The 17,525-nt window shown below is 36.5% G+C and overlaps 2 protein-coding genes across 4 annotated transcripts in view; one reads left to right on the top strand and one right to left on the bottom strand.

Annotated features, from left to right (window-relative positions):
- The window catches only part of LOC105213954 (uncharacterized), a 286,125-nt gene that overhangs the window by 75,544 nt on the left and 193,056 nt on the right, over window positions 1-17,525 (bottom strand). For both annotated transcript variants that reach the window (XM_029041474.2, XM_029041475.2), the window contains exons 6-7: window positions 6,863-6,976; window positions 335-538 (exon numbers count right to left, since the gene is read on the bottom strand). In XM_029041474.2, the coding sequence (XP_028897307.1) occupies window positions 335-538; window positions 6,863-6,976 (318 nt within the window). The remainder of the gene's footprint in view (window positions 1-334; window positions 539-6,862; window positions 6,977-17,525) is intronic.
- Window positions 8,523-16,754, top strand: LOC128922500 (uncharacterized). 2 transcript variants are annotated; one of them, XM_054233204.1, is made up of 3 exons: window positions 8,523-8,905; window positions 15,067-16,073; window positions 16,153-16,754. In XM_054233204.1, exon 2 carries the CDS (start codon window positions 15,071-15,073, stop codon window positions 16,055-16,057), a length of 987 nt encoding a protein of 328 aa, XP_054089179.1. In that variant the 5' UTR covers window positions 8,523-8,905; window positions 15,067-15,070; the 3' UTR covers window positions 16,058-16,073; window positions 16,153-16,754. The 2 variants fall into 2 exon arrangements, with proteins under 2 accessions (XP_054089179.1, XP_054089178.1); XM_054233203.1 differs by having other exon boundaries at window positions 15,067-16,754.

Genomic DNA, 17,525 nt, shown 5'->3' with positions numbered 1-17,525 from the left:
AAATAATTATTATAAGAATAAGTAACAGCGTGCTCAGAGTTCATATTAGTCCATAATATTATAAAACTCCAATTGCCGTTAGTACTACATGCTTAAACCAACATTTATCGGCACCAAAACTCGTATATGATATATTTAAACACATTATAACCAATTTCATGCGTAAAAATACAAGAAATGTTAACTTGAGAATTTTGAAGAATCACCCTAATATACATAAATACACCACAGGATGATGTAAAACGTGTTCACTTGTGTTTTTGTTGTCTTTTCCGACATTATATACAAATATATATCTGTTAGGTATGTTAGTTATACTCATATCATCACTTACGATTCAAGTCAAGTGTAACGGTGCTGGTAATTGGCGTCGTCAAATTGTTGTTGGCCGCCTGACAGGTAAGCTGCATGTGTAGATTCTCACGTGTCAGTTTGCCCAACGTCAGTATATTGCCGACACGCCGATCTGACAATGAATGCGACGATTGGTCGATCTCTTTGTTGCCATTCCACCAGGTGACTTTCGGTTGTGGCCGTCCTGTAAATAAAGTAGAAGAAATTGTTGAAAACTCGATAAGTAAGTGGTGGCGAAAGGGAAAAGTGCTTAAAAGATAAAAAAAAAAAAAGTGCAGTTACGGGTATATAAATGAGTTCAGCAAATCAAAGGATTATGTGTGAGCTTTTGAGGTGTAGGTGAGCAGTAACTCTGAAAAATGAGTGACGCTGGTAGATATTTCAAATGGTTGTACGTCAGAAAATTAGTTGCCAATGGATAGCCGTGAATGCGCACAGATTGTAGAGACAATGAAATGAGTGACTTCAATAGCTGCAGTTTGAAGGCTTAAGAGTTTCTTTGCTGCTTTTGTTCGAATTCGTGCTTGTCATATTTGTATACACTGTGTGGACTTAAGTGGCGTGACTCGAGCGCTTAAGTGTTAAGGTTAAAAGTAATGGCAGATAGCATATAAGACATCGCAGTAAGTAAATTTCGAGTTGAAATTATTGTAAAATGTTGGAAAATATATAGGAAATCACCAATTTATAACAAATATGAGAGTCGCAAAGATTATGAGCATAGCCATTAAAAAATAAATTTATTTAATAAGCTACCAATTTTGCTTTAAAATGAATATATCGCCTTTTTGTTGCTTACATTTAGGCGAATTATTAAAAAAAAATATGACATTTTGAGCCAGTTGGTAAATTTCAAGTCGTTTTCGACAGTCTAAATCACTTTTACAATAAATTCTGTCACATTAATTGTACATACAGAGTGATAAATAGTTATCTCCATGCTAAATACACTCATTAAAACACATTTTTTATTCACTTTTAGTCTTCAATCAGACATTAAGCTATACTCGTGGTTCTAAAAGTCTTTCAGAACATAAAATGAGTTCTTAAAAAATTAAATTTTCACCAAACAATTAATAAAATTGATTCTGAAAATTTATGTTGCCTACATTTGGGCGAATATTTCAAAAGTTTAAAGATATTATTTGTACGGTTCACTGAAACAAATTTCAAGGCATGTACTCTCTGAATATCATTGTCAGGTGGCTGAGTGTGAAAAAATTCGACCTCGAAAGTGGGGACATGCTACTGAAAATATGCCGAGGTTGCCGTCTGCATACCAAACAAACTTATTTGCATATGTGTTCATATAATTGACAAAATTAGCAGCAGAATTTGAAATCATTCAACGCAGAGATTTCTCCAACAAATTATTGCATCTATCTAGTATTAAGGTGTATACATATATTAGCCATATAATTATCTTTCTCACACTCAATTCCACAGCCAAATATTGCGCACAGCACACTTGTCACCGAAGATTGCCGTCGCATTAACGCATTGCACTTGCAGGTAATAAATAATACGCGCGTTGTTGCTGTCGCATATTAAAATGACATTAAAGTTGCTCATACGCCACCGCCACTCAGCCAACAGCCATCATGCTGGAACCGCCTGCGACTTTCAAAGTATACACTTTACGAAGCATTTGAGTGTGTTTGGATGTGTTTTGTTAGCTTATGCGCCATAGTCATGTTGAAAGTTAATTTTCTAATTGTCTAAGTGCGCGAGGGACATTCGGTGTGCCGCCCATAACTTAGTACATTTATTATATTTAATGGATAAAATTGTCTGCGAGCGTCTGATACACAAAGGAGAATTAGTTGGTGGGGTGTTAAAATATGTATAAGTACGCAGATGTGGGTTTAAGTTTAGTGTGGTAAGTAATGGTGAATACGTATGAAAATACTCAACACATGCGGATTTAATTATCACTATTCAGTAATGATTCTTATACAAATTTAAAGACATCTATAGTACCATCTCTCTTAAGCTCTCGAGGAGACGAAAGCACTTGATACATTCTTCACACCATTGTCCCCATCATAATTCATTTTATGAGCCATCGTATCTTAATACTTTTAATTAAATTGAACATTTGACAACCTGTCTTCACCTTGCACTTTATTGTTCGCTTAGCAATTGCCTTTTATATCTATTGAATAGCGATAACGCTTTGATGGACTAGCAAATGCAATTAATTACCCACAAATAAAAGAACGCATCTTCGTTTAATATTCTGCACGTGTGCTCTGAACAATATATACTGACATTATATAAGAAGGTATATATGGGGATAAGTGTTTATGAACCGTGTAGGAAATAGAATGATAAAAGTTAATAAATTTTCGGCCAACACACAACACTTTGCTTTGTTAATTCTCAGTTGTTTTTGTTGTAATAGCATATTGAATTTCTAAAAACACTTCATGGAGAATTTTACAGGAATTCATACAAGCCACGTGAGTTCTGGGAAAATATATTTGAGTGCTTTGGAAACTTTGGTAGACTGGAAGCTCGTGTATATCAGTTTTATTTTTCAATATTCTCTTCTAGAAACTTTCTTCATCCGTTATTAGTGCTCAAAGTATATATTTTTCGCTTTCAAAAAAATATGTTGCCTACCTTTAGGCGAATATTAAAAAGAAAAACATAGTAGTCATTATTAGTTCTTCGGCAAACAAGCCATCCCTAAAAAAATCGGTTTGATATGAATAAGAATAGTATCAGTTATATGGCGCAGGTCCAGCACAAGCTATAATAAATGCTTCAGATGTGGAAAGCAGCATTCAATAATACTTAAGAAGTAGGTAAAAAGAAAAACTACCCTCCGAAAATTGTGAAATCTCAATTTCGGTGCAGCATCCAAAACAATTATAAGGAGAATGAAAGAGGAATGATTTGGTGACATCCAGAGCCAATATTGGAATCTGTACAGAAGTAAATAAAATTGAGAATATAGAAACAGTCAACTCTTTCAACGATATAACGAAAATAAAGAGCATCCTTGGGTAACTAAGGAATGACAGATATGAACATAAAAATGTTTAAAATTATGTAAAAAATCGAATAGAGACAATGGTTATAGAAAGGAGTAAGCTTTTGCGGTAATTTAGTAACCGCGTAACAGTTTTCAGTCGCTTAGCTGACATCACAATAGCGGTATTAGACCATAGATTTCATATTACAAAGACCACTTAAGAAGTTCCTTCAGTGAACTCTTCGTTCTGGTTCTTATTTTCCTACCTCAGTCTCACCAAAGGTTACATTTTTTGAGACATAAATTTGCGCGAATCCAATACCACATCAAACAAATGAAGAAAACACGCATAAAATATGCTTATTCACACGCAAAGCGACGCACACGCCAGCATAGAAGTCATGGCAAAAATTGACACAATGCTAATGCAAGACTATGGCAGTAGCAACTTCAACAGCTTCAGTGCCACCATCAACATCATCATATCCATCAGTATTGCCATCATAATCATAATGGCAGCAGCAGCATCAGCATCAGCTATCGCTGTGCACACTTCACTGACTGGCTGCCGTCATTGTATCATTTTTACGCTACGCCGTTGCCTTACCGACTTTTGTTAGTCCCCCCCTATCGTGTGATTTGCTTTCCATGCTTTCCCACTCTTTCTCTCCCTCTCCATCACTCGTTTCGCAATTTTTTCTAATTATTCATTATTCTTTTCCTCCAACTCGCTCGCCATGTGCCTTATGCGCTCCTCCACAAATTGGAAACTGGGTCGCCGTCACGCTGTTTCCGCGTCTTCATGTCTATCCGATTTGTTTTGCTTTGCTTTATACTGCTCTGCCCACCCGCTGTTAATTCTTTCATTCTTGTATGCTTTTTTTTGTGTTTTTTTGTCTGCTTTCCGCGCTTATTGATGTTATGCCATCGCTGCATATCCTGGGCTTCGTGCTTCGAGTGTGTTTCGCTTGAGTGTGGCACTCAACTTATGTATGAGTGTCTGTCGTGCTGTGTGCGGTGGCATCTTGACATTAACTTTTTCTTAATATTTCATTGGTTATCCTCTCGCCCTCTCTCTTCGCCATCATGCATCACAGCTCTCATCAGCATCACAGAGGCGTTACACTCCTTTTATGCGAGTCAATTTTTCTCCAATGCCATACAATCGGTACAACAGTGGATATATACACATCTTCGCATTGAGTGCGTGCTTCATCTTCATTTCAGTATATAAATTCATATAAATCTACATATATATGTACTTATATATATATTTGTTTACCACTGTTTACCACATTCAGCCACTGTTGTGCTGAATGTGAGCTTATAATGACAGCTGCCGGCAATCAGCATAATGATGAGTGAATGTCTGCATAAATTATTCGCTTCATATTCTATATAAATATATATACGAGAACACTCATTCATTCCTTTCTTTGGCTTCACTTTGGTTCCACTCGCACAGTTGTTTTCTTAATTTTCGCCACTAAGTATTTCGTAAGCATTATGCATTTCCATATATGTGAGTATGCGTAGATAAATAAGAAAATTACTTTTTGGCTACTAAGTATCAGTTCGTATGAAATAAGCGGGCATAACAAATGGTCGGGCATAAGCAGAAGTATCACTTAGTTTTCAGTCTAATTACTGTTGCAGCGTGTGGGGTGTAGCTACTATCTTCTATGGGTAGGCGTTATGTGTGGTGTGCCACAAAAGTGTTTATGTTGTTGTTGTTGCAGTAAGAGAGGATGATATTTCTGTTAGTTGATTAGCGAAATAAGCAGTTAAGTGGTTGTGGGTGTGAAGTCAGTAAGATTTTTTTTGAATTCTGGAATTGGAGCCGATGTTGGGAATAACTTATATTTTAGGAGTCAGGGTCACTTGGTAATCAATTCAAAATAAATGCACTGGTACTCGATAGGATTTAGCAGAGAGAAAAGAAGAGGTACGTATATATAGGGACCGTAGGCCAAATACCTCCAAGCTTTAAAAACTACAAAGAACACAATGTAGCATATATAGCAACAAAAAAGTGTCCGAATATTAATCTATATGGCCCCAAATTTGTGTTGATCCCCTTCATATCAAAAAATTTCTAATTAATGAAGGAACAAGCTTCTTCGCTTATCCAGCCTCTAGAGAGAACACGGGTTTTACCTATGTCCAGACTTTCGGGATGGAATGCCGTCGTCTCATCTTGTTTCAATGATTTCTATGAATTTGCACAGTACTGCTCGACTTTTTCTTAAATATTGGTAGCAACCTCTTCTTTGACGAAATCTCATAACAAGATTCTTAAAATCAGAGAAAAAAAGAATTTTATACCAGGAGCCTAATCGTAATCTATACTATTATTATAAAGAGGAAAATTTTTTATGTAGTTTGTATTGAATAAACTTGAAAACTACTGTGCCGATTTAAAAAAATTGGAAATCTACATTCACCCCGAGTAACATAGGCTATATTTATTGCTAGAATCTCAACTGGAAATAGTTCCCAGGTGAGTGTATCAAAAAGACTGCGTGATGGAGAATCTTAATCTGAAACTGAAAATCGTCTTGCAAGTCATTCTATTCGTATCGCAATCGAGTGCCAGAGAGTCGAGTAACGAGCGCCCGCAGCTGCTTGCTGAACAAAATTTCAACACCTGCCAAGTACGCGCCTGAGAGTCGAGTACGGAGCGTGTACAGCTGTTTGAAGAACAAAATATTAGAAATATACAAGCCCACACTAGGCCGTCGAACTCTGAGCGTTCCTAGCGCCTTTATAATAAGAGAGAAAGACAACGGACAGCAAAGACTAGAGGTCGTAATCAAGTTTTAGCTCATTGCAAACAAAATATAATTTCATGTTCGACTTTTCCTCATTTTATTTTTTTAAAACGAACCCACACAAGAAAGTGCGTACATATGTATGGGAGAGTTTGTAAAAACTTATTACTTTTGAAATGTTTGTTTAAGCCCGTGCGAAGCCGGAGTGGTCTGCTAGTTATATATAAGTAAGACCATAATGGTACCCGATACCTCATGCAAATCTCACATACAACCAAATTCGTTAGTTCGCAGTTCTCATGCGAATATTTTGAGAATGTTGTCGATTAGATATTCCTTCACTAAATATAAATTTGGTTCCGATTTCGTAGATATATTACTGCAGTGAGAACCTGATTTGGATTAGTGGACGCTTAATTTATAATAATACTCTGAATAACGAAATATTGAGATTGTGAGAATGCTCTCGCAACCACTCCCAAATCCCTATCGGCATTACAAAAGATTTAATGGAACCCGCTTTAGCTAAGAGTGCTTTTAAGGGGTTTCTCATCAGCTGATGTTAGTCCAAAAACAGAAAACAAAAGATATTTCCAAAAAAATGTATATTCGATGTCACAAAAATATCAGAAAAGTCTTTGGAAGCACAAAAGAGATTGTCATAAATTCTTCTTCTTCTCGGCAACTCTCCAGGTTTTTTTACATGTGAGTAATAATGACGTCTGAGGAGTAATATTTTTAATATAATTGAACTTACCGCCAACCGCCACACAGGTTATATTGATGACCGCACCTTCATTGTAAGGACCCAATTTGTAGTCCTTTATCGTCGCACCTTTACTATCTAGTATGATTATTGACTCGGGTGGTGCTGAAAATACAAAATAAATGTATGTTATTGAAGGTAATCGAAAATAATAGTGTATTAAGTTGAATATAGAATTATTAACCCAAACGATTACCCTCCTCCCGCCCAACCGACGCGTGGGGCGCAGTCCGCATACGAGCGGAATTTGCCGAGTCTAGAAAGGCAAGAGATTTTTAAGCGTCCGGTTCTCAAACTGCTCAGCTACAGAAAGAAACATTTCAACAGCTGAGATTTAAAAATTTATAAAAACAAAAAGTTAAAAATTTCTGAATATTATTTATTAAGAGAAGACAAAATAGTTTTTTTGATGCTAAATATTGAGTCAGATGGATCAAATGTGCTGGAATGCGAATTAAAATCATGACATATTCGGCAGAATGGTTCATTTAACTCAAAATTTGTTCTAGAAGATTTTAGAAATAATGGTCTAAACTGCCTGGATGAACGCAATGGGACATTAAACTTACAAAAAGGAATGAACTACAAACTAAACCATTCAGAAGTTTTACTAGAAAAATTATACCTAGCATTTCTCTGCGACTAGTGAGTGTGGGAAGATTTATAAGTTTTAAACGACTAAATTGTTTTTGAACGGACTCAAGCTTATCAGAATGGGATTGATAGCTAGGATTCCATACCACAGAACCATACTCCAATATAGGCCTTACCAATGTTGTAAAAAGAATTTTAGTAATATACGGATCACTAAATTCTTTAGACCAACGTTTAACAAAGCTAAGAGCACCTTTAGCTTTTAAGACAATTGAATTTACATGAGAATTAAAATTTAGTTTAGGGTCCATATTAACTCCTAAATCAACAAAGCTAAAAACTTACTCTAAACTGAAGTTATTTATTACATAGGGGGAAAGATCAACAGTTCTACGGGAAAAGCACATCGTTTTACATTTTTTAAGATTTAGTGGCATATCATTTTTGTGACACCAAGTAACTAAATTATTTAAATCCGATTGCAACTCAGTCCTTTCGTTATGAGAAGTATATGATTTAAAAAGTTTTACATCATCCGCATATAATAAAATTTCTGAAAACTTAATTACTGAAGGTATATCATTGATGAACAACAAGAACAGAATCGGGCCGAGATGACTACCCTGTGGAACCCCTGAAGTGACACTAATTGAATCGGATAATGTATTATTAAATAAAACTTGTTGTTTTCTGTTAGTAAGATATGAGGATACCCATTCAAGAAGTCTCGGTTGAAAACCAAGAAGATTCAGTTTTTGCAAAAGAATTGAGTGGTTTACTCTCTCGAATGCTTTACTAAAGTCTGTATATATAACATCAGTATTCTTATTATCCCTAAAACCCATTGACACGTGGTTTACAAATTCAAGCAAGTTAGTTACTGTAGATTTCCCTTTACAAAATCCATGCTGAGAGAATGAAATTAAAGGAGAGATTAAGAAAGTTATTTGGTCAGTGACAATAGCTTCAAAAAGTTTGGGTATAGCTGACATTTTAGCTATCCCCCTATAGTTCTCAACAGATGATCTAACTCCACTTTTATGCAAAGGTAATATAAAAGAGTTGTTTAGCGCAAACAAATACTCCTCTGCATTACTATCAAATACTCCGAAAAGTAATAGAGATGTAATGCAGAGGAGATAAACCGCCACAAACTTCACTAATAACTTTTGCAACAAAACAATACCCGATGAGTTACAAAAACACTTCAACAAATTCGTATTCGTACATAAAATCCCGCGCAAATCGCAAGTGAAATCAGCAAGTGGAAACAAAGTATTTAACAAAAAGGAAAAATTAAACATCAACTCAACCCTAAACGTGAAAACGGAGACAACATAAATTCGACATTAATTTGCGAATATCAAAAGGAGAATATCCCCAACAACCACACATTAATCAACATTAAACAACACAAGGAATTATTCATATACAACACAGGTTATTATAATAAATTTATACTAACATTGGATACTAATTAAATATACATAAAACAATTAACAAATATTGTAAAATCACACCCTCACATATATTTGATGTATACATAAATCGAAATCAAATTGAATATACTGAAATTTTGTAAATTTAAAAATCGAAAAGACAGTAACTTTTCTTTAACGCAACATCGGCCCCAACGTCGATTCAACTCGACATTTTGATCCATCGAGCCGCGATAAGTTAAAGGAAAGTACTTCGTGGGAATTCACACAACAACAGCAACATCGTTGGAATTATATACCCCAAACACCGTGCAGCCAACAAAGTTGAACACCGACCAACACCGATAAGTAGGACACATATAAATAAATTAAATATCGAATCCGAAGAATCTGTAAGTGCCACCCGTTGTTATCATTTATATTAAAAGTGCAAAGTAAAATCGTCAAAAGTTCAATTTTCAAATTGTGTACTTAAGCGACCTTAAGTTCACTTTATTTGTCAGCAGTGAGTAGCGATCTAGTTCGTATAAAAATATTGTTGGTAGCGGACACTAAAGCGGGCAGCACATAGCACATAACAAAGAAAAGACCCAACAGGAAATTCGAACGGTGACCCAATAGGAAAAGTTGCGACAAATCCTCAAATTTTTGTGTGGCAAATTTATTCATATATTTCGCGTATATATTATACAAATATTTGTTCTATTACAATTATAGACAATTATATTAACCCTTAAAAAAAAAAAAAAAAAAAAAAAAAAAAAAAAAAAAAAAAAATTATTTTTTCTTTTTAATCCGAAATATTCAAAGTTTTTACTCTTCACCCAATTTATTGAAAATTCCTTCTACCTCAAACCACACCCACCCAAACTATTAAAAATGGAGGACTTTAAATTTACCACAACCGATTTAATCGAATTCGTGGAAGATCATTTCCAGACCCAAAATGAAGAGGAGACAGTTTATACTCTAGAAATCAAAAGAGTTAAACTAAATTCTCTTTACGATAAAGCAGAACATGCCTATGATGCTATTCGCAGAATTTCTCGCGAAACCAAAGAAACCATCGATTATAACAAAGTTAAAGATAGATATAAAAAATGCTATCAAATGTACCTCTCTTGTTTAGCTTCAATTAATGAAGATGTAGACACACGTAAAACACAAGTGTCAAACCAACCAATAAAGGAAAGACCCTCAGAAGCCTCAGCAATAGATTTCGGCCCCACAGTTCATATACCACCATGCGACACTGACATTTTTTACGGAGATTATACAACTTGGCCCACCTTTCGGGACATGTTTACAGCGTTGTATATCCGTAACTCGAGAATTAGTAATATCGAAAAACTATTCCACCTAACTCAGAAGACCCGAGGCGAAGCAAGAGAGGCAATTAAAAACACACCCCTTACAAATGATGGCTTCATACTGGCCTGGAAAAATCTTGTGGACCAGTATGAAAATAAAAGAATGCAGGTCAATGCCCAATTGAAGACTCTGTTTAGTTTACCCGATGTGACTCAAGAAACAGGCTGCGCTATAAAAAGTCTGCAACGAGCGGTTAATAATGTTTTAACCAATTTAGCAAATCTTGAGATTGACACACAAAGTTGGGACCCGATACTTATATATCTTTATTGCTCGAAACTACCCAAACAAACTTTAGAAGCTTTCGAATACACCCTATCAGATAATTCTACAATACCCACATGGTCAAATTTCGACTCGTTTTTGACACATAAATACAAAACCCTCGAATCTGTTGGAAATTTCAAGGCTTCATTAGCAAAAACCCACTCTCACCCTAGTTCAGTAAAAAAGACAGACGTGTCTAAAAATCAAATAGCTGAACCCTCAAACCACCGAAAAGGTAATAATTACACCACTTCTCAACCCTACCCCGAAGCAGATAGTTGCAAACTTTGCAAAAATCATCATCCAATCCGGGAATGCCCCAAATTTTTAGCAATGAATGTTGAGACCCGCATTTCTACAATCAAAAAGTACGGCTATTGTTACAATTGTTTAGATACATCACACAGCTACAAGAATTGTATCAGTAAATACTCATGCCGTAAATGTCACAAAAGACATAACACCCTGATACATAGAGAAACTAGACCTCAACCTGAATCAACCCCGGAAACCCCAAAAGCGACCAGTTCAACTGCTGCTACCACGGCAAATACCTCAATACCCACCCAAAATTCAAATCAGCAAGCCTACACCACAACGATACAGTCCACTGAATTCTCAACCCAAGACCCACACAACCCAAGTAGGAAGCAGATATTATTGGGTACTGCAATGGTACAGGTAGAACATAATGGTCAGCGATTCTCAGCAAGAGCACTTATAGATTCAGGATCAGAGGCGACATTTATATCTCAAAGGCTTCAACGAAGTCTGGATATACCTACCCACTCTGTATCAGCACAAGTGACAGGACTAAACAATGCGGTTTCAGCAACTCTTACGAAAATTTGTAAGGTAACGCTTTGTTCACACACAAATTCAAATTACAGAATATCGACTCAGGCATTCATTCTGAATAGCCTTACCGATAATTTACCCTCATACCCGATAGACCCTAATCTGTGTTTAAAGAACCTCGGCTTCACTCTAGCAGATACACAATTCCACAAACCAAGACCCGTGGATATATTAATTGGTAGCGATATATACCCAAATATCATACTGAGTGGAGTAAAACGAAATATTTTAGGTTCACTCCTGGCCCAAGAAACGAAATTCGGATGGATTTTATCCGGACCCATTACCCAGCCCACCCAAAACTCTTCAATAGTATCATTCCATAATAAAATGAACCCTGAGTATCTACTCACACGCTTTTGGGAGGTGGAGGAAATCCCAAAGGATTCCATAATTACAACCTCAGACAAGTTTTGTGAGGAAAATTACGAAAAAACTACCCGACGTAGTTCTGATGGGCGCTATGTCGTAACTCTACCATTCAAAGAACCCACAAATATTGATATTGGACAATCTAGACACATAGCATTAGCTCAGTTCCTCAGAAATGAAAAGTATTTACTCAAAAGACCCGATGTAAAGGCCGAATACGATAAAACAATTATGGAATATTTGGAACTTGGACACATGAAGAGAGTCAAAAATGGATCCACGGATAAAGCGACGCAATATTACTTACCACATCATGCAGTCATTAAACCCGACCGTATAACCACGAAACTGCGTGTGGTATTTAATGCATCTTGCCCCACGTCAAATCATAAAAGTTTAAATGACATCTTACATATCGGACCCCCTTTACAAAAGGACCTAGTCATTCTAATTACGAACTGGAGACTCTTCCAATTCGTTTTCAATGCGGACATTCAAAAAATGTACCGGCAAATATTGGTGGACCCTAATCACACTCAGTTCCAAAGGATCCTCTTCAGAAAACCCCCAGAAGACACTATTGAGGACTTCGAACTACAAACGGTTACATTCGGTATAAACTGCGCACCATACTTAGCAATCCGAACCCTCATAAAGTTAGCCGATGATGTTCAAAAAACTCACCCATTAGCAGCAAAAATTCTGCGTCAGGAAATGTATGTGGACGACGTTTTAGCAGGAACCCACGACATAACCACCGCAAAATCTGCACGTGATGAACTTATTTCTGCTCTAGAATTCCCAGGATTCACTTTGAGAAAATGGACATCAAATCACGCACACATTCTAAAAGGACTTCCACCCGATCATCTCTTAGACACTGAAACCCTCAACCTCTCGGAACCACAAAACACGAAAACCCTAGGCATTCGATGGAATTCAAAAAAAGATATATTTTCTTTCTCGTCGACCCAGTGGAGAAAGGACCCGCATATACTAAACGTGAAGTTTTATCAGCCATAGCAAAATTATTTGACCCAGCTGGTTGGCTTAGTCCAATTATAATATCGGCAAAAATAATTATGCAACAAATATGGCTTGATAAAACTGACTGGGATGAAAGTTTAAAGCCACTTACCCTTCATCGATGGAATAGCTTCGTGAAAGAATTTGAAAATATAAATCAAATCGAAATACCTCGTTGGACTCACTTCTCCATCAGCAATAATCGAATTTCACGGTTTCTCCGATGCTTCAAAGAAAGCATACGCTGCAACACTCTTTATACGAGTCTTAATTGGTGACAAAATATGGACAACTCTCTTAGTATCAAAAACTAGAGTTGCTCCTATTAAAACCCTATCTCTACCCAGATTGGAACTCTGCGGAGCTGTCCTACTAGCTAATCTTACTAACTCTACTCTAACCCAATTAAATGTAACCCAATATAAAAAATATTTCTGGACAGACTCCACAATAGTTCTAGCTTGGTTAAGCAAACCACCCTGTTCTTGGACCACTTTCGTTTCTCACCGAGTCGCTGCGATAATCGAAAAAGTCGGAGTCGAAAATTGGCACCATGTTGAGAGTCAAGACAATCCCGCAGACTTGGCAAGTCGAGGATGCACACCCACGGAACTTCTGAATTGCAAACTTTGGTGGCAAGGACCCGAATGGCTACAACGAGGAAAAGATGAATTTCCAATAACTGATTCTAATTCCTACAACACTACCCTTGAGAATAAACCAGTTAAGACGTTTGCGATCACGACCCATGAGGATATTCTCGAAAGGTTTTCCTCACTACCCAGAGCTATTCGCACCATCGCATACATATTCAGGTTTTGTTCAAACGCCTCACCAAGGAGACGAGAAACTCAATACTCAAACCAAGAGATCACACCGGAAGAATTCAAAATAACACGAATGAAGCTAATCATTCAGACCCAAAAAGCATATTTCCGAGAAGAATATGACGCTCTAACCCATAAAACCCAAATACACAAAAAAAGTTCATTATTAACACTAAAGCCATTCATTGACCCTAAAGGAGTCATGAGAATTGATGGCAGATTAAGCAATTCTGCAGCATTAACGTACAACGAGCGACACCCAATTTTACTACCCTATAGTAGTCGTATATCTAAACTACTAACCCAATTTACACACTTAGTAACCCTACACGGCGGAAATCAACTAGTTCTTCGACTCTTACGATCAGAATTCTGGATACCCAAACTAAAGGTGCTGATTAAAACCACTATTCATCAGTGCAAAACCTGCACCATACATAGAAGGACTCAACAAACCCAAATAATGGCAGCACTCCCAAAGGAAAGAACAACACTAACCCGACCATTTGTTACCACGGGTATCGACTTCGCCGGACCCTATGATATCAAAAACTACACTGGGAGAGCATGTCTAATTACCAAAGGCTATGTATGTGTATTTGTATGTTTCTCGACTAAAGCAATACATCTCGAACCCGTAAGCGATCTCACTACACAAGCATTTCTAGCAGCATTCACCCGTTTCTTCTCCAGGCGTGGATGCCCCGCCAATCTTTATTCCGACAACGGAACAAACTTTGTAGGAGCTTCCCAGTTATTGACTAAAGATCGGCGAGAATTCATTACAACACTTCGAACTAATGGTACAACACAACATAGTCATCAAAACATCTCATGGCACTTCAATCCACCAGGAGCTCCACATATGGGTGGATTATGGGAAGCAGGCGTTAAAAGCTTTAAAACCCACCTAAAAAAGATCGCCAAAGTGCAAAAATTTACCTTCGAAGAATTTGCTACCCTATTAACCCGCATCGAAAGTTGTTTAAACTCTCGCCCAATAAGCCCCACAAACGACGACTCATCAGACTTGGAACCATTGACTCCAGAACATTTCCTAATAGGTACTCCAATACTAACACCAGCCGAACCCAACTTAGAGGATGCTAACTTAAGCATCATTAACAGATGGCAGAAATTGAAAATACTTTACCAACATTTCTGTAAAAGATGGAAGGAAGAATACCTTAAGGAACTCCACAGACGTTATAAATGGAAATACCCCCAGCGTAACGTTGAAGTAAATGATCTTGTTGTCATTCGAAACGAAAACACATCACCAAACGAGTGGAAATTAGGCCGAATCGAAAAGGTGTTTTTCGGTTTGGACAATAATACACGAGTGGTTGAAATCCGCACTGCTCAAGGCACAATAACCCGCCCCATTACAAAAATTGTAATTTTAAGTACAGAATAACTTAACAGTTTTCTTTCTTTTTAGAGAAATGGCACCAACCACCATTAAAACATTAAACGCTCGTCGAAATAGCCTCACGTCCACCATACGGTCCCATAGTGTAACCCGTAGCATTACACCAACGCCTGAAAATGAAACAATGTCGCGACGCATTCGACGTTTCCAAACAACTCTACCCACTATTCGAGAAGAAAATGAAAATTATCACCACAAGACCCGTAAAACTATAACCCACAGAGGAATTACTCATCGTCACGTTGCTTGCGGATTATGTAAAAAGGATCACCGGTTAGCCACTTGTACCATGTACTTGTCGGTTAACATATATAAAAAGTACGAAGTTGTCATCAAACATCGATATTGTGTTAATTGTCTAGCCAGGTCCCACAAGACAGAAGAATGCACAAGTAAGAACCGATGTTCCACTTGCAATGGCAAGCACCACACATCCCTACATGGACACCCCAGATTATACACGGAAAATGAAGGAAAAATAGTAGAGAAACCAGTATCTCAAAAACATCCAATAGAGACCCGATTACCATCCTTGCTGGCTAAACAAATGCTAATACCCACAACAATTATCCGATTGAAATGCGATGGTATGTGGCACAAAGTTCGAGCCCTCTTAAACCCGACCCTCAAAATAACAAACATAGCGGCCGAACTTGTAAAAAAATTGAAACTTCCAATAACATACCTCAACACATATCGCATCTGCAACATACAAATTGGATCAATTAATGATGACAAATTTCGTTCTGAATGCCACTCGATAATCACGCAGCAGTTACCCAAAAAACCTTATGAGCAGGACTTAAGTGACGATGTTCAAACACGCTTTGACCATTTAGTCCTCGCTGACCCACACTTTTATACCAACAGAGAAATGATGATTGAAATTGGAGCAGATGTATACCCACACATTATCCGAAGTGGATTGTTTACCCCTGATAATGGTACAGTGGTAGCACAAAATACAGCATTCGGCTGGACCCTCACTGGAACCCTATGATAACGAAGTACCCTAAGTATTATCATTCAATTCACTCTCATTAATCACATTGAAATATATAAATTATACCCTACTAATCCCATTTTATTTCGCAGATACTGCAAGGCGGCCGGCATGTTTAGCGCAAACAAATACTCCTCTGCATTACTATCAAATACTCCGAAAAGTAATAGAGATGTAATGCAGAGGAGATAAACCGCCACAAACTTCACTAATAACTTTTGCAACAAAACAATACCCGATGAGTTACAAAAACACTTCAACAAATTCGTATTCGTACATAAAATCCCGCGCAAATCGCAAGTGAAATCAGCAAGTGGAAACAAAGTATTTAACAAAAAGGAAAAATTAAACATCAACTCAACCCTAAACGTGAAAACGGAGACAACATAAATTCGACATTAATTTGCGAATATCAAAAGGAGAATATCCCCAACAACCACACATTAATCAACATTAAACAACACAAGGAATTATTCATATACAACACAGGTTATTATAATAAATTTATACTAACATTGGATACTAATTAAATATACATAAAACAATTAACAAATATTGTAAAATCACACCCTCACATATATTTGATGTATACATAAATCGAAATCAAATTGAATATACTGAAATTTTGTAAATTTAAAAATCGAAAAGACAGTAACTTTTCTTTAACGCAACATCGGCCCCAACGTCGATTCAACTCGACAAGAGTTTTTCCACATTGACGGAAAAATACCTTGTTTAAGAGATAGGTTAAAAAGCTTAGTTAAGGGCAGATAGATATATTTTGCGCAATTTTTAAGAAAGCTTGAGGGAATCATATCAGGGCCATATTTAAACGAATCTTTTAACGTAACTAAATAATTTAAGACATCTGTTTCAGAAATAATTGGTGTATTAATTACAGTACTCGGACATAACACTTGATGATATGGCACATTCATAGGGTAGTTTGAACAATAATTGGATTTGAAGAATTCTGCAAACATATTAGAAATAATATAATTGTCACATGACATTGTTGATTTATATTTCATCGCGGACGGAAAATTTGAAATCCTGCGTTTGGAGTTAACGAAACCATAAAACAATTTCGGATTACGAATAATATTATTTTTTACTTTGATTATGTAGTTTTTATAACATTTTTTGTTAAGTTCCTCAAACTGACGACGCAATTTAGAATATTTTAAATAGTCAACAAGAGCTCCAGTTCTTTTATAAAGTTTAAAAGCACGAGCTTTTTTATTTTTTAATTTACATAGCTCATTCGAATACCACAAATTTGAACTTTTTCTTTTGATAATAAAACATTTCGGAACAAATCTTTCAAAAATATTATAAATTGTTTCATTAAAATGTGATACATTTAATTCAATATTACCACTATAATCAGGCCAAGTCAATTTAGAAAGTTCACAATTAATCTTTTTGAAGTTAGCTTTCGCAAAGTTGAACCGAGAACAAAGGT

The sequence above is a fragment of the Zeugodacus cucurbitae genome, chromosome 6, assembly GCF_028554725.1.
Source record: "Zeugodacus cucurbitae isolate PBARC_wt_2022May chromosome 6, idZeuCucr1.2, whole genome shotgun sequence".
NCBI lineage: Eukaryota > Metazoa > Arthropoda > Insecta > Diptera > Tephritidae > Zeugodacus > Zeugodacus cucurbitae.
Note: the sequence above shows the minus strand (reverse complement) of the source record. Positions and strands in the feature narration are given on the sequence as shown.

Bases quoted from the DNA above. Each gene is read 5' to 3' on its own strand.
- LOC128922500 (XM_054233204.1), top strand. From the start codon at position 15,071: ATGGCACCAACCACCATTAAAACATTAAACGCTCGTCGAAATAGCCTC.